General features: G+C 39.0%; 1 protein-coding gene across 4 annotated transcripts; it reads right to left on the reverse strand.

The window, feature by feature from the left end:
• Positions 1–243: 243 nt before the first annotated feature.
• gdpd5a (glycerophosphodiester phosphodiesterase domain containing 5a) lies at positions 244–18,188 on the reverse strand. Of its 4 annotated transcripts, XM_026329370.1 has the most exons (17): positions 17,889–18,188; positions 17,586–17,690; positions 14,146–14,320; positions 10,525–10,628; positions 10,289–10,382; positions 10,143–10,202; positions 9,959–10,057; positions 9,177–9,270; positions 8,353–8,498; positions 7,061–7,143; positions 6,574–6,724; positions 5,993–6,223; positions 5,456–5,601; positions 4,709–4,856; positions 4,285–4,367; positions 2,041–2,153; positions 244–1,295 (listed from the first exon to the last, which is right to left on the reverse strand). In XM_026329370.1, exons 3-17 carry the CDS (start codon positions 14,260–14,262, stop codon positions 1,204–1,206), a joined length of 1,761 nt encoding a protein of 586 aa, XP_026185155.1. In that variant the 5' UTR covers positions 14,263–14,320; positions 17,586–17,690; positions 17,889–18,188; the 3' UTR covers positions 244–1,203. The 4 variants fall into 4 exon arrangements, with proteins under 4 accessions (XP_026185155.1, XP_026185154.1, XP_026185156.1 ...); XM_026329369.1 differs by lacking the exon at positions 17,586–17,690 and having other exon boundaries at positions 245–1,295; XM_026329371.1 differs by lacking the exon at positions 17,586–17,690 and having other exon boundaries at positions 305–1,295; positions 6,002–6,223.
• Positions 18,189–21,032: the final 2,844 nt, after the last annotated feature.

Below are 21,032 nucleotides of genomic sequence, written 5' to 3' on the forward strand. Positions count from 1 at the left end.
TCTTTGTTATTTTCATATTTATTTTAAAATGTAAAAATTATACTTTCAATAAATTTTGATAGTTTGGTAGTTGATTGTTTTAGGGGGGCTGAAATGACAGACAGGGGGGCTAAAGCCCCCCTAAAAGGGGTCTAGAACCACCCCTGATGTCTGGAATGCAACTTATTATTTTCATAAGGTAACGGCAGTATTTTGTCATATTTGCTTAGAAATTACTTTGATGACTGATTGATTGTCTGACTTATTTATTGATAAATCAACTAATCAGAGATAAACATATTCTACCAGTGCGTTTATTTAACAAAAAGGCAGCATGTGAAAGTCAGAAACGCTAATATGACTACATAGATAAATCAATCATGGAATAATAGAAAACAGTGAACCACTCCCCCCCAGCACATTATGCAGGAAAACATGCTGTATGCACTTATCTCTCTGTCACACTTCAACAGGATATCACTTATAATGCTAATAAATGCAAAATGTAACATATACAGTGTGTATTTCCAATACATTTAAAATCCTCTCAGAAGGAGAAAATAAAACGACTCATATTTACATTCATGTACAGCACAGACCACTACAAAGCTCATTTTAAAACATCAGTGGTGTAAATGCCATGGAAAAATAAAACAGCATATCATAAGCGCAAATATTTTAAGATGGTCACTCAACAAACCGTAACAGAAATTTTGTTGTCTCATTGTGAGATGGAGTTCAGGCCCACACATACCATAGCACAGCTAATAATGTTCATGTTATTTCCAGGAAAATAAAATTTCTACATTAAAATGTGACAGCAAGTAAAATTATCATTTTAAACACGTCTTCATTACAAAGAAACAAAAATTCCAATTTCTCCTTGTCAACATCCCCAGTTACATATAACTCTGCATGTTTTCGAGACATTTGCCCATTCATCAGATACTCCCCTATTCATATACAGTGCAGGCTGCATCAACCACATGTTTCCAAGGATGATTTTAATGCTAACCGTTGTGAAAAAATGGATAACATTAATTTTCATATGGTGAAAGCTTTTGTGTTTGTACATTAGACATGATTTATTATCCATGCTGTCACCATGTTCAGAATACGTTGACAAATTCAGTTTCCTTTTTAGTCTATGCCAAAGCTCGAAAATTAAATGAACATCCAAGATCTTTCAGCTGTAGTGGTGCACCTTCTTTGTTTCATGTTTGTTCAGTTACTGAGGCCTCCATGAGAGTGTCTTGCATAACTGTTCTCAGGGTAGAGAGAAAGCTCCTCTGTACTGCTGAGTCCATTGTTAAGTTCTGGAAACCATAGGAGAACATTTGCTTTACTGAACAGGATTCACATAACACCATACTTTATTTACCTTGTGGACAAAATCTGCATAACCACAATTTTTCTGTTTGGATGTACTATGACTTTAGATGTAAATGAGCCCATTAGTGCATGAGCTGTGAATGTATCAGCCTGTTTTGACATGTGCTGAGAGTAAAAAAGCAGCACAAACCAGTGTGTTCTGCTGCTGAACTTTTATGAAGATGGTTGGAGGTCTATATGTGACGAAGTGATGTGAGGAAAAATCCATGGGAGATTAAACCACCTACTGTAAATTAATACATAGTTATTATTAAATTAATAAATTGTTGCTGTAAAGAATGAAAATATTGTAACTGGCCTGTGTAATAAGTCTCACTGGCTGCTGCCCTAAACCACGGGCAAAACATCTGTACAGTTCTTCAGTAAATAAGGCTAACACAGCACATATCTATCTTATAGCGTCTCACTGTAAAAATGGAAAATATTTGACGTAAGCACCACCCTGTGGTAGCATCAGAAACTACTCAGGCGTTTGATCTGCCTGTCTGATATGCATGCACGTCCTTGTTATGCATTTATAAAAGTATATTTTCCATTAAAATGCCTCTGTGTTGTAAAAGTATATACAGTAAATGTGTATGTGCTCCCTACTGGAGTTTTGAATCTCAAAGCCTGCTGGCTGCATTTCCACATGGCCATTATGCATGGTTTATGAAGTCAGAGTTGCACCTGATAATATGAGCTTCTCCTTCATGATGTTGATGTCCCGACTGGACCGTCGCGCAACAGCACTTAGCATAATTTGCTCTGGGTTATAGTTTTGGATCCCACTCATCCTCCACCTGTGAGAGCATGCACAGATCCAAACCATTACAAGGGCAGAGAGGCTGTCATTCCATCTGTGTCAGTATACCTTTTAATACAGTAGCAGTGATACATATAGACTCATATACATTTAAGAAATGCACACTGATAAACAAAAGGTAATCCAGCATAGCAAAAGAAAGGAAGGAGTTGGCCTTGGGGTATCAGACAGAAAAAACAAAATGAGGACAGACAAGGAGGCAGAAACAAAGGCCAAGGCAGTCGCAGCAGTTACCTGATCATATGATAGCTGACAGATGCCAGGGGGCAGCAGAGGGAGGTTGCATGCAGATCAGGCAGAGCACAGGACACAATAAGAATGTCAGAGGAGAAGGAGAGGACAAGAAGACAGTGAGAGGTTATATAGCATGGGGGAGGCACACAGAAACATTAAGAGGACAAAAGACAATAGGAAAAAACAAAGCAAAAGAAGAGGAGAATGAACAGTCAGTGTGGAAGCAGACTGTGCTTACTAAAACCAAAAAAATAATGTTATATTAATGATAATGTTCAACCAACTCAATAAACCAATCAATAAAGACCTCATCATTTTTAAAGGATCAATTCCCCCAAATTAAAGATTAGTCACTTCTGTCTGATAACAGCAAACAATGCAGATAATTGTGGTTTTATTGTTCATATTTTGAGATACTTGACTGGAATATTCAGAATAAAAGAGGCAGAGTTTCCTGACATGGAGAAAGGAGCTAATCCAGCTAGGAAGAAATGTTTTATCATCTTATTATTATTGCTTATTTTGTCTTCTCGGGTTTCTTTAATATGTTATTCTCTATGCTGTGTAGGGGTCAGCAAAAGTCTAGGATGAGCTGGTTTTCATCTGAAAGCTGGTTCCTGTTTTCTTTAGGTCTTGTGGTCTGGAGGCTGGAGAATGTGCTGCAAAATGTCAACAGCTAAAGTTCAAAAGTTCAGTCAAATCTCACCCGGTTCCAAGAACCAGTAGAATTTAGGTCTTCTGCATATCCCTTTCATGCATGAGTAATTAAAGCTCTAGTCAGAATTTTTCCTCAGTGTCTTTATTGCTCCTTGGGCTTGAAAATTAAAAAAAAAAAAACAAAACTATTTTTCAGATTTCATCACATGCATGTGTTTGAGTTTTTAACTGAAGAAACATTCACAAAACAGAGAAAAATATATATGTGAAAACTATGAAATAATATTGAAAATGTTGTTACTTATGTACATATTTGAACAAATCCTAACACTGTTGAGTGCAAAGCTAAATCACTCCTACTCCTAAGCTACTGAGGGTTTCTGGCTTTCCATTGGTCAGCTTTTGTCACACTTACAATGGATGACCAGTGGGACACCAAATATTGGATGACACGCTAGCGTCCACTGTAGTGGGTGATATTCAACTACACAATCTTAACCCACGCACATTCAAGAAAACAGTTTTTGAATAGCTGTCCACTGAAGTGACCACTGCACATGAAAGGGATATAGTGCTTAATATAGCTTAAGTGTTAGACTTCTGCATAGAGCATCTCAACTGTCAACCCTGTTTGTCAGTACAGGATGTGGGGAACTATATGTTGCCTTGTTTTCTGTCTTTCAGGGTCACCCAGTGTGTATTTGTGACCCACCAGCTGATGTACATACAATCTCATTGTTCATCTTTTATTGCTATATTAGAGAAATTGCCACTACAGACACGTGACAGTGGACAGATCACCAGTCTATCATAGGGCTTCGAATGTACATACATTTCAATACAGTTCATGCAACGAGCAATAGAAATTAAATAGTTTTCACCTCTTCTACTGGAGGTTAAGTGACTTTTTTGTCTTGTTTTGGTAATTTGGGTGAACTGACACTTAAAGGGCCCTACAAGCCCTTCTAACAGGTTGCCTACATCTTGTGTTAGTAACCGATTCAAATGAAGAATAATGCTTTGCCAGTCATTTTTACAGGCCTGAAGAGGTAAAATCAAAAGAAAAAGGCAAGGATTAGAGGACAGACGTGCAGTAGAAATCTTTTTGTGAAGATTCATTATCTTTAAAAATAAATATGGTGCTTTTACAGTGTGTTTAGTATTTGTCAACATATGGCTGTGACTTTCAGCATGATCATAATCCAAACTGTACTTACTTCTGAAAACCAAAAATCCCTATAACTATGGCAAGGGACACTAGATCTGAAGTGATCCAGATGAAGTTGTAAGCATTCTGGCTCTGCAAGACAAGAAAAAAAGAAAAGTAGTTTCCAGTCAATGCCACTTAAGGTCACCATCAACATGCCTGTATCCTGAAGCTAACACAAGTCACTGACTAAAGCAAAAGAAGCTGATAGACAGCTGCCTTTAAGTTCAGTTCTGTGCCCTTGTCTCAACCTGTCTTGGACTCAGGGTGCTGTTTTCTAACACCACACTGAGCTCCCTCATATTTTTCTGCATCCTTGCCCTCAAGCCTTGCTGGGCCCTTGTCAGTCTCTGTCCCCTGATGTCCTCTCATCTCGCCGTGTGACCTTGTCTGTGTGTGTGAGATGCCAAATGAGAGAGAGGAGAGTTGTTTACCATGAGCCAGATGGGGTAAGGCACCTTTCGGAGGACTTGGGGGGCATCAGAGGACACAGAAGGCACCCCGCTACACCACAGAATGGAGTAGAGCCAGGGCTCATTCACTGGGTAGACAGTCACACTCACATTATTGGCCAGATACTCCCTGGGGGAAGGAAAAATAAATGTCAGTACTGAAAATACAGGTTTTCTCCCTTTCACTTCTTGGCTTATTTTACTCTGTTGTCACTGAACTTTGCTCCTGCATGACCATTGTGCACTTGTCACTTTAAAATCTTTCTGTATATGGTAATAGAAATACATTCACTGTGGTAATCATTACATTTCATCCAAAGGTACTATAAAGTTTAAAGGGTCACAACTGTGGTTTTGAGATTATTTCTGTTTTCATGTGAAATCAAATGTTGTGGATGGATTTTAATTTATGAATGAAAGTCTTTGAATATTAAAGTTATTTTTCACTGTGAGTGCTAATAGAATATTATACTATGCTATTGTCAACATATGGCTGTGACTTTCAGCATATAATACTGTACTAATAGTGGGTGCTGATAGAACACTCATTTAAAACACTCGTTTTGCTTTTACAGCATTGATTTTCCATGTTTTTGTTCTCCCAATAGTTGGAAGTGGGTGGGAGTCACTTGAGAAAAAGTAATATTGCACAATGCAGCGCACTAATAAGAATTTAACACCATTTAACATCAGTTTCCTGGTCACCTGTTTCAGTAGCTGTTTGCTTACTGTATGTCTTTGTGGCTGGCCTTGCTGTAGTGGAGAGTCAAGCTTGTAATTCCCCTCTGCCTTATCTCTTTCATCGACAGCTTCTCATTAGTGGTCTGCTGCAGCCCTCGCACCCTCCCCCTGTCTGAGTCGGGCGTCCACGTCACCTAACAAAAACACATATGACATGGGAAGACCCTGATTACACAGAGAGCAGTATGTGCTTCATGTTCCAATTACAATACTGTGATAAAAAGGTGCTCCTTGTGTGTTCACAAATCATTACATTTACAATTTCACTAATTATTTAGTTGTTCCAGTAAACAAGAAGCCCTGATGAAGTTGTATAGCATTTAGAAATCCATCCAGCTGAAGGATCATCATCCTCTTACTGTCTTTGCCATAAGACAGTGCATTGTTCCACAATATTCTCTACAGTGGCTCACTCTGTAAATTTAATCCACTATATTAATAATAATGATACACTATAAGTTAGAATAGTTAGAATACTCCAAGCAGCACCTTCAATTAATCATGTGATTATTATGGGGGACCTACAGTCCTCACCCTCTTCTGGGAAATCCCTGCTTTTTGCACCGCCCACAGTGTGTCCATGAACCAGCTGCGGTAGCGTGGGTGTTCTGGTGGAGGTCTGCAGATGTTGAGCAGGGCAGAACTGTTGGCTCTAGCTGCCAAACGCAACATCTCCACAAGGCTGCATACCGTCTGGTTGCCTATTCTGCTCTGATCCTTTGCTGTCAGGGTTTTTACTGTCCAGTAGGGGTCACTCTGCAAGCAAAACAAAGCAAAAGAGAGCCAGACACAAAGATTTAATGCCTCTTAACATATACTATGTTCTGTAGTATTTTAAATGCAAACACGAGGAACCTGTTGCTTCTCTTTTTTTTCATGTGTTGACAGCACATATATACTTTTTTTTATTGTGAATGAATTTAAGAAGTGAAAAAAACAAAATATACATATTTATTTCATCTTCACCTTTACAGACATTAAGTTTACTACTGTCTTCTGAAATTACATTTCATATCTTCAAAATACTGTCAATTTTAATCATTGTAAAATCAAATGCAGTTTATAGCTGTCACTAGGGTGAGTTTAGGTAAAGTGGATTTCACTACCTCCAAAAACCACTGGCCTGCATTTAGAGAACGAATCTCTGTCCAGCTGAAGAAAGAAGCATCATCAAATTGTCTGGCTGGAAAGACCTTACTGACATCTGTGGTTCGCCTCAATGTGCGGTCTCGCATGAGGAATGGAACCCCATCCAGACTGGGAAAGGAACAGTGATCAGAAAGTGTAATTTGGAAGTTGTCATTTATTTTTACTTTAGTGAAAAAAATATAATTATATTAGATCAGAAAAGCAGCTCAGTCATCAGCATTAAAAAGCAGACTTAATGTGCTGGTAATCACCAGGTTGTGTAAAATCCTTTAGCTCTACCATTAAATAACATATTTTGTTGCAGCAGTCTCATTAAATGTAATGTTTTCTATCCAAAAAGCTATACCTCTGCTGTTGGATCTATATGTGGAACTTCAGAGCAGACAGAATTCATTAAATATGAAAAACCCAGGATTAAAAGGTTATTAATGCGTAGTTAATTACCTGATAGTGATGTCTGCCTCCAGGGAGCTGACTCCGTGCTGTAGAGCCCTGTTAAAGGACACCAGAGTGTTTTCTGGAGCCAGCTGGAGCAGAGAGGAAACAAACAGGAGCACAACTGTCAGTCGATGTGTGTAGAAAACACACCTCAAGTGGAAGCAGCAGAATTATTCAATATAACATATAACAAGAGAAGTATGATTTACTGAAATAACATTTGTTATGAAAAACTACTGTACCTTTACCTCTACAGCACATTGAGACATCAGCCATGGTTATTTAAATTCTCAAATTGCTAATGTTTTTGAAGACATCATTATCAAATAGCAGTACTAAAAATAGATTGTACAATTATGTAAATTTGTATAATTATCAGTTTTTCAAACAGAAAAAATGTAACTTCCATGTTTTCCTTTATAATTTCAGTTGCTATATTCATTGTTTTTATTGCCCATTAAAATATAAATTACATAATGATTTAGATTTAATTATCATTGAAAAAAATCATTTATTTTGTTTTTTTTAAATATATTATATATTAATAAATGAAATTGTGCGTTATTATTTCCAAGACCCCTGTATTCCTCTAGATGTCATGAACCAATATCAGGGTTATTCATCAGTGTTGACTCAGTATTACAAGGCTGCTTTCACTGTCCAATTTAAAATTTTGTCTAGGCCGCAGTAAACATTCAAATGTTTGCTGGAGTTCTTCAAGTCTCAATCTGGCCTAGTAATGGCGACAGGGAGACTTGTTTTATCTCAAAACTCTCCCAGATATTTCTTCTCCACAAAAAACTTTTTTTTAAAAAATGCCTAGGGCATTAAATCTTAAAACCTACATGGAGCAGAGCACCTAAAGAGCTGAAAGCCAACTAGGTTGTGTGATCTGTGAGGGTCTGTGTCTGTGATTGAATTTGCATGTGTGTGTTTGTGTCTGTACTTTTTAGAATGCAGGAAAACAAAATTTGGAACATCACTGTACATTTGTTTATAGCTAATGATCTGGAAGCACATTTGCTTGCCCAGCTGTAAAAAATGACAGTTCAGTGCACAGTTTACTCTCATGCTCACAGTGTCTGACAACTGTAGGCTCATGCATTGAAGCTGCACACCATAATGCTGTGGAAGGTACAGTGCAGAGTCAGACACTCATTCAGCCTAAGGACTCAAAAATAGATAGACTGATCTATCAGCATGGTGTGTTGACATAAGCATTCGTAAGAGAAATCTGACTTTTATCAATGTAGTTCAGATTTTGTCCAGGAAATGAGCAACTAACAGCAGCAACTCACCATTGGAGCTCCTCGCCGGCCAATGACGTCTGGTCGAGGTTTGAGGTTGTGGCGATCAATGATGCAGGGGCAGCTGAATGTGAGCGGAGCTAAACACACAGCCAGGAGGATGATGATGTAGATCAGCAACACCATCATCTGGAAATCTAAGAAACAGAAGAAAGAGAGCTTATTAATTTTTAACTCATGATAATAACTCTATTCAATTCATCATCTCATCAACTTGTTATGACAATAAATGGTTAGCTTTGTGTTGGTCAGTGGCGACAACTGGCAGGTTGTTTTTAGTGTCACAGGGTAGGGCCTTTTTCAAAGGGTAAAATATTGGAGCTGCGGTAGCGTGGGTGTTCTGGTGAAAATTCAAACAAATACAGGCCACCTGGAAAATCATTTAGCATAGGTACAGTTCATGCTGTATCTATCTGAAATGACACTGACAGCACTTTTTAAATGATTTAAACAAAAATTGTGAGTAAACCTTCATGCACTGTCAATGACAATAGATAATGGCATTTCAAAATAAAACTTTAGAAACTCTTAAAAACTTTTAAAACTATTGTTGTTGATGAAAGAGGAGGCAAATCTATGTGGACTGTTTTCACTGTTGCAAGAATGAAATATCAAATGTTCTTTCACTGATGGTTGTGCTACACGTTGCTCTTTGCAACGGAATCATCAGTAACACCATACAATAAGGGTAGCAATCACACACTAAAGTATTCTTAAAATTGTTGATTTAATGCAGGAATTATTGCAAGATGAATCATGAATTCCTCTTATTCACCACAAATAGCTAGGGGATCTTCACTTATGAAAACACTTACTGGACCTCTGGCTGCGAATCACATATCCAGCAACCAACCAGCTGAGAGCTGTGACCATTGCCAGGGCTCCAATGTGCAGGAATGGTGCCGTAGACTGGTTGGAAACATAACAGAAACATTGAAAAACTGTTAATTTATGCTAGTTCCTACGTTATTTGTAGGGCTAATTCACTCACAGGGATTTAATAGCCTTATTTAAAGAAAGACCATTCAGTGTTTTTTCAACATTCAAGAGCCAAAGTCTAGTTTTAGTTAGTGTTATTAATGTGAACAAGATGTCAGTTAGGACAGGATTTAAATTACTGCAAAATCCTTAAAAAAATAGATTGACACGTTGGGAAATAAACTTATTTGCTCTCTTATACAGAGTTAGATTAGAAGACTGATACAACGCTGTAGCCAGCAACCGGTTAGCTCAGGTTAACGTAAAGACTGGAAACTGTTAACTTGGACTGTAACAATTCCAATACTTTACTAATATGGGGTTTTACACAGGATTATTTGAAGACATTTTTTTAAAGGAGCAGTGACTTAGCTTCTTTATACTAAGCTAAGCAAATTAACTGGCCACTGACGGCCCCTAATATTCAGCTGACATCATTCACACGATTACAAGGTTAGGTCCAGACTTTTCTACTTTTCAGAATATCCCTTTTCTTTTGAAACAAACACACTCCATCACTTCACTTTAAATCCATCTTCAAAACCTTTATTAAGTTGCAATCTATTACACCCATCCTAGATAACCACAGCTTACGATGTCATTTTTATTTCAGACCAACCTGCAATGACACAAGCATGATGTCCCACTCATCTCTCCATATGTCATCAACAGAGACAAGACCCGATATAGTGCTGAGCAGAGTAGCCAACACACCAATCTGTGAAGATGAGACGCACAATGATCAGGTCAGACTGGACTTCAGAAGTGAATGTGGCAACAATTTAACAGGTAAATCACAGCACCTTATGAACCCAGTAGAGGTTTAGCTGCTGGCCCAGGGAAATGTGAAAAATTGCTAGTATCTGAAAAAGAACCACAGTTTAGTGACTCACGCATTCACTCATCAATTAATACATTTGCTAACACTTAGGAGTTGAAGACATTTTACCAGTAAAAAACTAATGTAGCTGAATCCCACGGTGGTGGAAGCAAGGATGGGGATGGTCTCATCTCTCCATTCTCCAGAGCGGTTGTATACCAACCTGGAATGTGAACTGGTAAGTGCTGACCGATGTATATTATATTGACCATTGAGTAAAAACATTGCCTTGTTTGTGTGTGGTTTTTACTCATGAAATAATGCATATCAAACATGCACAAAGTCACTAGGAACATTTGACTCACCAGTTAAATTCATTGAAATCATTTTGAGCCACCACCCAGAAGTAAGCCCAGAAGAGAAGCAGAAGGAAAGAACTACACAAGATGATGAACCATGTACACTCCCACTGTGAGGAAAACACAAAACAACGGTTCTTCAGATTGTTCAGTGATTTCAGATTATATGAAGAAACTACATAACATAGTTATAGCCACCTGATTACTTTCCCACAGCCTAAAGGCTATGAAGCCCTAAAGCTTGCAGGTACAGTCTTCTGATTTGACATACAGTATAGGGTAAAGGTATAGAGGAGAGCATAAGCAGCACTCAAGGTCTCTTCCCTTCAGTAGTTAACAGGATTTGCAGCTAATGCCCATGTGATGGGAGGTGTAGAGTATGATAGGCAATAAACAGATCCTGTTGAGCATTGATCAGCTTTGTGCCACACCATGCCTGGGCACCATTTCCAGAAACTTATGTAAGAGGCTGGGAGAGAATTAGACGTGTGCAGGTAAAGAGCAAATGGCTGACGAAGCTGCTGAGTCTACACAGTCAGGCTGGTGAATAGTCTCACCATTAGTCAGGAGATGAGTGCATGCAAAGGGGAATGTCTTCTAACCCGATGCAGCCAACAAAAACATGACAGTCCACACCTACTTCAGCAGAGGTGTTCATTCTCTCTCCCTCTACCAACAGGGACGGTCCATGAGTAGGTGGGCAATTGTCCATAAATTAATTCAGTTACCATGATTAGTGATAATTGTCTGAGATATAACAATAATAACTGTCATACTGTCGGGGGATTCAACTGAACACATGTAGCTTGCTTCATCTATTCATCTACAGTGTAGAAGTCATATCTATATCACTTTTTCCAACTTTTCGCAGGCCAACATTTTCAGGAGAGCTGTGTGATATCTGACACTTTCTTAAAAGTGCGACCAGGTCCCTTCATCTCAAGCATTGGAGCTGCTGGTACCCAACTTTTAACAGGGCTCATAAATCCTGATCAATGTGTTGACTTTAGCACATGCCAAACCTCTCCTTCCTTCTTTTCTTGGCTGATATATGTTGTACAGAATGGCCTGTGTCAGACTAGGTCAGTGTCACTTGAAAATGAACACTGATAAAGCAAGCACACGTGAGTGTACTGATTCATGCATATTATATGTTGCTTAAATGAAGATAGCTGTGTGCTAGGACCAAAAGAGAAGAATTTAAAAAAAAGAAAAGATACAGTAAAATTATTGAGACCCAAACAAGAAATGAGAAAACTTTTGGAAAACCTACATTACATGTTCTTTTTGGCCACTTTGGGGCTATGCAACAGGCTTTAAACAAAACAGTGACATTTTATAACCTGGATGGATGGGTCAGAAAACAAAGGAGGCAAGTGTTTAGTTTGAGTGTGATGAGTGTCAATAACTTCATTTATTAATGTAACCATGATGACAAAGGTTATCTTAACCCAAACCATGATCTTTTTCTAAACCTAACCAAGTTGTGTTTCTACATAAACCTAATGAAGCTGTGATAATTCCATAGCTGTGACCAAATGTTTGTGACAACAAAGGTCCATAAGTGTGCCACTGGAAGGGCCCTCTGAGTGGTTTTGTAACCTAGTGACCAGTGAGCTATATTGTTGTGTAGGTTGGAGGACCTGTTGAACCTGTGGAGCTAAAATCCCTCCTGAACCAGTCACACATCACTAATATGCGGTGTAAACGGACAACATATCAGTCCATGAATGCTAGCCTTTCTGCTTATACCTGTGTGTGAGACAACATGGAGCTTTGTAAATGGAGGCAGAGAGGGCAGAGAGGCAGTTGTGTGCTTGTATTTCTTCCTCTCAGTCAGGACATCATCAGTGCCTGGCTCACACATTCAGTAAATGGGCTAATTTATGGTCAGGCCACTGGCTGTTTGTGATAAGAGACTCATCAGCAGTAGCTGTGACTGCCCAGTGGGTGTCCAACACAGCTGGTTGTCTGGCCCTGCTTTACACATCCAAACACTGTGCTGATTCTGTTGCTTGGTTCAGATCAAGAAATCCCTTAGGAATTTAGGAGAAAAAAATTACAATGGCATTCTCTAATATATCTGTTTTTGAAACAATCTTTCTGTCTTTAAAAGCCCATAAAACCTTCTTCGTAGAGAAGCTTAAAAGGATTAGGCTACAAATTCATTAGATTAGACTCATTCACATAGCATACTAATTCCCAGCACTAGACGAATGAGAGGCTAAACACTTCATCTGTTTGTAGTTACAAATGATTTTTGTTTAAATTTGGTGCTTAACCCAATCAAAGCTCTTTAAATGTACCAAATATCTTTTCAAAGGATGGCAAACTTTATTTAAATGAGCATAAATTTATCTGAAAAAAATTAAAGGATGAATTTTCTGCATTTGGCAAGAGTCATATATAATACAAGGTGTCTACAGTATAGCTATATGGGGTGTCACAGTGGTCTAGAAACTGTGCACACTGTAACACCACTTGCTAAAAGACTATGCTATATATAAATTTCATTCAAAAAGCTACAAAGTCAAACAGGTAAATATATAGTAGATGTTTACACACAGGGGCAGCATGGTGGTTTGGTGGTTAGCACTCTTGCCTCACAGCAAGAAGGTTCCTGGTTTGAAACCTGTCAGGGGCCTTTCTGTGTGGAGTTTGCATGTTCTCCCTGTGCTTGTGTGGGTTTTCTCCAGGTACTCTGGTTTCCTCCCACAGTCCAAAAACATGTATGTCAGGTTGATTGGTGACTCTAAATTGCCCATAGGAGTGAGTGTGAGTGTGTGAGGTTGTTTGTCTCTATGTGGCCCTGTGATGGACTGGTGACCTGTCCAGGGTGTACCCCTGCCTTTCACCCAAAGAGAGCTGGGACAGGCTCCAGCAGATCCCTGTGACCCTCGTTAGGAATGAGGGGGTATAGATGATGGATGTATGGATGGATGCCTGTACACATTTTTTTAGCATACAATTCTGTTACATGTTCTTATCATTGAAACCCTTATTTTGGTAGGACTGCAACTTATATTTTATTCTGGTGGGGTGTAAATGTCTGTTTAGTGCATGAATTGTAGGCCAGGTTATTATAACAGCGATTAGAGCATTAGCATTCATAAGATGCACTGTAATTACTGTGGTTGAAGCATCTATGATTAACTTAATAACCCTATGGTTGTGCTTCCTGCCTATGACACCTGCTGCTGTGTGTGATAGCAACAGGAAGGTGATCCTTGTTGTCTGCCTTCCATTATTCTGTGTAATGACTGAGCCACTGTAGAGCTACACTAAAGCCTTGTCTGAGCATATTGAAGGGGAAGGAAGGAACACTGACCAAGACAAATGCAGTATTTTAACTGGGGTTAGATGTCTGGTCAAATGAATAGTCTTGTTTATTTATTTTTCTTTTTTAAATAATAAAAAATCAAATTTTAGACTATGTTACTGAGGTAATTTTGTTGCATTTCTGCTTACATGTTTCACATGTGAGCATTTCGATTGTTTCTCTTTTTTGTCCAAAGGATTTTGAACAAAAACATATTCACCAGTCCCATATAGGTTATCCTAAAAATATTGCTTTCCACGACATTATCACTGTCACCTAAATTTAGGTACATCTGTGTATTATCTTACCCTGGAGCTGTCGTCCTGGGAACGCTGGTAACGTTTCCAGCGGCAACCATAGATCCCGGTGACAAAGGACACAAAGACCTGCTTCTCATAGACCTGTAGGGGTTGGTGTTTCACCATGCTCCTTCAGCCTCAACGCACCACCAGTCCGTGAACATCCCACATAGGTCTGGGAACCCTGCAGACGACCAAAGTGTTAGAACATGGGGCAGGCTTTTCAAAAGTTAGCTTGGTCTTTGTACCTACGTTACATTTTTCATCAACATGCCAAGTGACATCATGATGCTCAGATTTATTTCCCAAAAACACAGTGAATATGTTGACAGACCTGGGCCTTGTTTAAGGCAACAACACCTGTGAGAGGAAGCCAACAGACTAGTCAACTGCGAGTCATGTCTGGGACAGAAATAATGATATGGTGTACAGTCACTAAGTAAGCCGCTATCCAGCTGAGGATTTATGACTGTAGAAAAGTGACAAACAGGCATCAGTAGGTATGTAGTATACTGTAATGTATCTAGATAACTCCTTATTTCTAATATGGATTACATGGCTGACTGACCATACTGCAGTGAAGACAATGTGAAGCCAAACTGCAAGTGAACATAAATGTATTTTGTTTCCTCAAAGTTTTGTTTTTCTTCTAGTGTTTGGTGTCATACAGTAGGTTGTGTAAACCATAGACCACTGGACTCACAGCAACAAATTCAGTAGGTCAGTTAGCTGATGTTATTAGTTTATAATATTATTCATTTATTTAAAAATATAAATGAATAACACCCTGATTTTCATGCACACACTGACCCTACACCTTGATGACCCAGGATGAGCCTGAATATAAACCCTACAAAAAAGTTCAACCAGTGAATCCTGACAAATAATATAGGGTTCAGTTCACAGAACAGAAGGCAGACTAATGAAGACCAGCTCACCTCTTCTTTTACCTGAACTGAAGTCAAAAGTAGACCTGCCCTACTAACTGATGTCACAGTAAGTAGTACTGTAGTGCTGAGACCACCATTAGAGTGATTCTGTCGATGATTTGGAAAAGCACCTTAGACAGTAACAGCACTAGCAAAATCCCACTGAGATACAGCTGTTATTGACCCTGGTCACAATCACCTGACCTTCTGCAAGTTGTGTTTTACTTGTATGTTAAGAGAAAATGGATGAAACATACACCATTGATGCTGTGGTCAGAACAGTAACACCACCAGACCTCATTCATTTCAGTATGTTTGTACAGCCAGGTGACACTGCAGAGGAGTTGGTAGCAAAGCATAGGTAAAATCAAATGTTTTACTATTTTATTGTTTTTTTTTTATAAAAGGTATTATATTTATATATTATTTATTTATTTATATATATATTTGATAAAATTCTGAATTTCTCCCATGTGGGATGAATAAAGTATCTATCTATCTATCTATCTATCTATCTATCTATCTATCTATCTATCTATTTAAAAGGCAGCAGTGATAGGCAATTTCCCAATCAGATAAAAATAGCTAAGGTGCAAACCAAACTACTTATTATTTCTGAGCAGAGAATGTACAACATTAAACAGGGACCAGGCTAAATCTACATCTTGCTGTGTCTTTTTATAACCAACATTATGTTTCCATGTCATTTCCAAATTCTTGAAAAGAGGAGAGGTTAGGTGTTCACTGAAGTGAGTGACCAAGAAAGTGGACTGGACGACTGCCCGACCATCAAGCGACAAGTGTAGCTACTGAATAGGCAATGAAGAGAAGCTAATTTGTTATTTGGAGAAGTGAAGATGGATAAAATAACAGATGAAAGCCCTGATGTTTCATAGTGAAAAGGCATATCATGGGTACTACTGACACATTTAAAACCTCCAAATAGCACCAACAGCTAGATCGATAGAAAAGAGCCTGTTATGAGGACATGTGCCTACGATGTTGGCCGCAAAACTGTGATCAAACTGGGCTCGAACTAGACATTTTTCCTTCATACAAAGTAAAACAGTCCATTCTAAAATACAATTTTACTGGACACTGTGTGTTACATGTGGTATAACACTTATAATACCCAATTTAAATCTATAAGAGCCTTCAAAAGGAGGAAATTGCTGTGCATCCACCTTGAAGATCTGCAAACTTTCACTGTTGACTGTATGGGGACACATAGCCTGAATATAATGGCGATGGGGAGGAGGAGGATCTAATTCCAAAATAAAAGCGTAGATCCGGAAAGGCCTAGAATGCTGACAATTGAATTTGGTGATTTCTTTGTTGGGAGTTCAGTGTTCAATGTATGAACAGAATGGGCTCTCTGCTTCAAGACAAACTGAGAATAAATGTGGTATTGATGTTGTATTGCTTTCAACATTTTCCAGGCCCTAGTAACTTTATGTAGAAGACTACAGTTATTACAGTAATTCACCCTGGTTCACTGGTGCGCAGCCTACATGTATGGCACTCTCCAGCTTTTTGCTGGCCTCTCATTCACCTGGCTTCAGGTGAGTCTCCTCCCATGCTCCTGAGATGACTTTACTACTCTCCTCACTTTCTTGCCAGCCACTAGTGGTAACTCGGTGGCTGTCACCATGCCTCTGGGGCTGCAGGCACCTCGTTGTGTCAGAGTTGTCAGTGCGGTTAGAATTATGTGGTCATTGAATAATAATACAATAATCCACTAAGTGTGAGCCAACCACCTGCCACAGAGCCTCTGCCATATCTGTCTATTATTAGCTCTTTATTTCGGTCGCAGCCGCCTCTTTCCATGCTTCAATCATTCACTTCTTCATGAAATTTATATATGCATGCATTAATCATATTTGTAATATTTCAGAGGATTCAGCCAAAAATAGAGTTTCTTTTTCAATATACACTGAGGGGGGCACAGACTGGGAACTAAGTTGCTGTTGAAGCCAGTGACTTCATGCTGAACCTTTCTTATTCATCAGGTGGTCAGAAGATACAGGCTTCTGGTAAAAATGCGACCCTCTTCTGATAATGATAGTGATGCTGCAAGGAGGCCAGTGTACAGACAGAGATGAAAACTGGTAGTCAGACATGTCTCATACTAATCAGATTTGGAGGGAACAAAAGGGAAGACCAGTGTAATTAAAACTTGATTCATTTACTGTGCAAAGCTGGTGATATCACCAATCAGTCCAAGATGTTTCCACTTCTTTTTAAAATCAAATCGTCCTTTACCTGCATTACATTCAGTGAAGTAACTAGATGGAGATACCTGCATCAGCATAAAGAGATTACTTTAACTTTTGAGCCTCTATACCTCAAGTCAGATATGCAGTTAGATTTTATCCTTATGTTGTGCATAGGATTTTCTGTGCCTGAACCAAAGTAACTTATACAAGACTGTTCTGTGAATGAAAGCAGTTTCACTTATTTCACAGCTTCCATCGTGCAGAAAGACACCTGAAATCTAATAGTGCCTTGGAAAATCATTACCTATTCCCATCTACCATCCTTTGATCTGCAGCCTTATGGCGAGAGCAGCCCATAGACATATCAGACGGTCATAATGCTGTTACTGCTGCTGCTGAAGAGTCTGTGCTGAAAAGACGCAAAGACAGAATTAACATGGATAAAGGAGGGTGGTCTGAACGTCTGAGCGAAAAAAGATAGGCTTATTAGAAAACCACCCACTGACTCGGTTACAGTTCAACTCATAGTTGAGCTCAAAAGCAAACAAAGCCAAGTGACAGTTACACGATATGAAGATAATCCGATGAAGTGCGCACAAACACTTACTTTACTGTACCTCCACGATAATCTTTCTAATCCCACAACGCCGAAAAGGCCAGAAGCTCTCGATTAATCACTTCTTTCCCTGGATGTTGTCATAATGTCACCTCTTCGCTGGTGGACTTCACGGATTCATGTAAGGAGTCTGTAAAGTTACTTTCAGCAACAGTACGAGCCAGCGCGATGGCACATGTCAGCCTCTCTATAGACAGCGGAAACAGCTGACCATCCTTAGCAGAAGCTGCAAAAAGTGGATGTTTCAATAAATGAAATGACACAGAGCACCTTCAGCGCCCACAGGGCAGCTCCAGGCTGCAGTCTGTCCGACGAGGGGTGGGTGGAGCTGTGGTGGCACACTGCAAAAAATATCCGCTCATGCGGCTTTCAGGCTTTCAGGCTGAGCACTTGTGTTGAAGTTAATGTTTTCTGTAGAGTTCGTGGTGCCCTAGGAAACACACTATCCCTCACAAACAGCGTTGCTTCCACTTTACTTAATAAGCTGCACATACAACTAAAGGTAAAAGACTATTAAATAATTTGCTAAACACTACAGGACAAACTAATTGCAGCTCATGAACCACTGTTAAAGTTAGGCTATATTCATTTCCAATAATTACACCGTATGTCTGTTTCCACAGGTTGGTAAGACTCACTTTTAGCATCTCCTGAAGCAAAATGAAGAATTCTGCCAGTAGGCAGAGCATTTTATTATACTTACAGCAGGTGCTATATGTGAAATGAGCTAACCTCTAAGTCATCTGGAGTCCTCTTAGCTGTCTCCACTTTTGTTTGTTTCATTTAAAGTTCACAAAGCAGCATGTCAGGACTTTTGCAGTCATAAGTGTCACTCTGTATTTAGAGAGGTTTTTGGATTTTGAGTTTCAACCTTTTTCCAAATTTTACAGAATTAAACATTAAAAAAATCCTGGTTTTGTCTAAACCACAGGGCACTGTAAACATGCAACAGGCCTAACAACACGCAAATGGGACAGAACGTTTTATTTTTCATTTGGAATTATATCTGCTGGCAACAACTGGTATTTCCTTGAATAATGTAAGCAGTTTAGTCTTACTTTAATAAAGTGATTATCCTAATTGCTGCCTGAAGTTATTTTTTAATTAGAAGACATTAGGGAAGAGACAACTGTTCAGAACATGCTTGAACACAGAAACCAGCCAAATCAAAGATTTTCACAGATACATTTAAACTGACAATATACACTTTAAACTTTGACTAAAATAAGATGATTTTTTTCTTTCTTTGGGCTACTTCAGCAACAGTCACTGTCATCAGTTTATATATGGCAAGTACACAAATGAACGGCAAAACAATACAAATTCAGTAGAGTTAGCAATGTTAAATGTTTATAGACACTGCCAGCAAAAAACATGATCCTCTCAGCATATGGAGAAATTCACTGTACCATATCACTTTAGTGGTAATTTAACTGATAATCATAATATTTAGGTAACAATCAGGTCTACATCACTGTATGAGGCCATACCCTGGCTACACCTGGCAAAGAGGTGGAGCAGATGAAGAACGTCTTGTAAGAGAGCTATTCCAGGCCCAGCAGTCAGAGATTACCTCTTGGCTTGGGATAATTACGTCAGTTCCCTTTAATCCCAAATAATTTAGCAGTGACCTGCAGTCCTGCAGCTAGAAGGTCTCTTACACATGAAATGTATTTACTAGACCTGTGATGGTGTCTGTGGCTCACAATTAAGAAATATTTCAGTGAAATGTGGAAACAAGCCAGACATTTTGGTGAAACCTAAGATTTGGTCATTTCAAATCTGGATTACCAAATTTAATCATGTTATGGAGTATGTAAGTGCAATTTGGTTTAACTGAAGTCATTTCATTCCTGGATTTCAGTGCCTGGGTGTTGTGGCAATAACAGCAACAATAACACTAGTGCTGACTGCAGTAAAAGTGAAAGGACATTATGTAGCTTCCTCTATTTCTAGCCAGCTCTTTGGCTACCTCTAGTGTTCATAGGAATTACTTCCACTGACTCAGAAAATTGCTAGAACCAGCAGAGGCAAGGCAAGTTTATTTATATATCACAATTCATACACTAATTCAAAGTGCTTTACAGAAATAAAAGAATAAAAGTTAAAAGTACATATGCAAAAATCAAAACAGGAAACAGCAAATAGTAAAAAATTACCTTGAAATCAAATTAAAGGAGAATGAGTGCAGATAAAATACTTTAGATAAAACACTTTCAGTTGTCATATGCAGAGCTAAAAAGAAAAGGTTTTAGGTTGGACTTAAACGTTGCCAGAGTTGAGGCTTGTCTAACATCATCAGGAAGACTTTAGCTGCATGAAACTGAATCGCTGCTTCTCCATGTTTATTCCTGACTCCGGGCACGAGCAGAAGGCCTGTCCCTGATGTTCTCAGAGTTCAAGATGGTTCATATGGCATCAACATGTCAGAGATGTACTGTGGTGCTGAGCCATGAAGAGACTTATAGACAAGCAGGGCTATTTTAAAGTCTATTCTCTGAGCGACAGGAAGCCATCTGAGAACCGGAGTAATGTGGTTGTACTTCCTGGTTATAGTCAGGACCTGAGCAGCAGTGTATTGAATGTACTGTAGCTGCCTTACAGCTCGTTTTGAGAGCCCTGCGAGCAGGCCGTTACAGAAATCTGACCTGCTAGAGATAAACAGTGAATCAACTGGTCCATATTCACCTGCTGTGTGTGATATGTTAATCTGAGTGTCATCGGCATAGTAGTCATCGGCATGGTAGGACACATTATTGCTGCGTATTAACTCACCTAAAGGAAACGTAAATATTGAACAAAAGGGGTCCCAAGATGAACACCTGGGGGACCCCACATGTCAACGCCATTTAGTCGAGACACAGTTACCAATTTCAATGAAATACTTCCTGTCTTCAAGATAGGACTTAAACCATTTACAGGCAGTACCAGAGATGCCTATCCAGTCCTCCAACCTTTGTAACAGGATCACATGGTCCATGGCATTAAGTCTGAAAATAGCCATAAATACCAGTCAAAGTAGAAAGGTACTTGACTAGTACCAGAATGTGTAGCGGTTAATGAATTGTTTAGAGAGTTTAGTTAGTTTTTAGGCATGTTAGACTAAAGCTAGTCTGTTGCTAATCTGTAGACAAA

The sequence above is a fragment of the Mastacembelus armatus genome, chromosome 14 (assembly GCF_900324485.2).
Source record: "Mastacembelus armatus chromosome 14, fMasArm1.2, whole genome shotgun sequence".
Taxonomy (NCBI): Eukaryota; Metazoa; Chordata; class Actinopteri; order Synbranchiformes; family Mastacembelidae; genus Mastacembelus; species Mastacembelus armatus.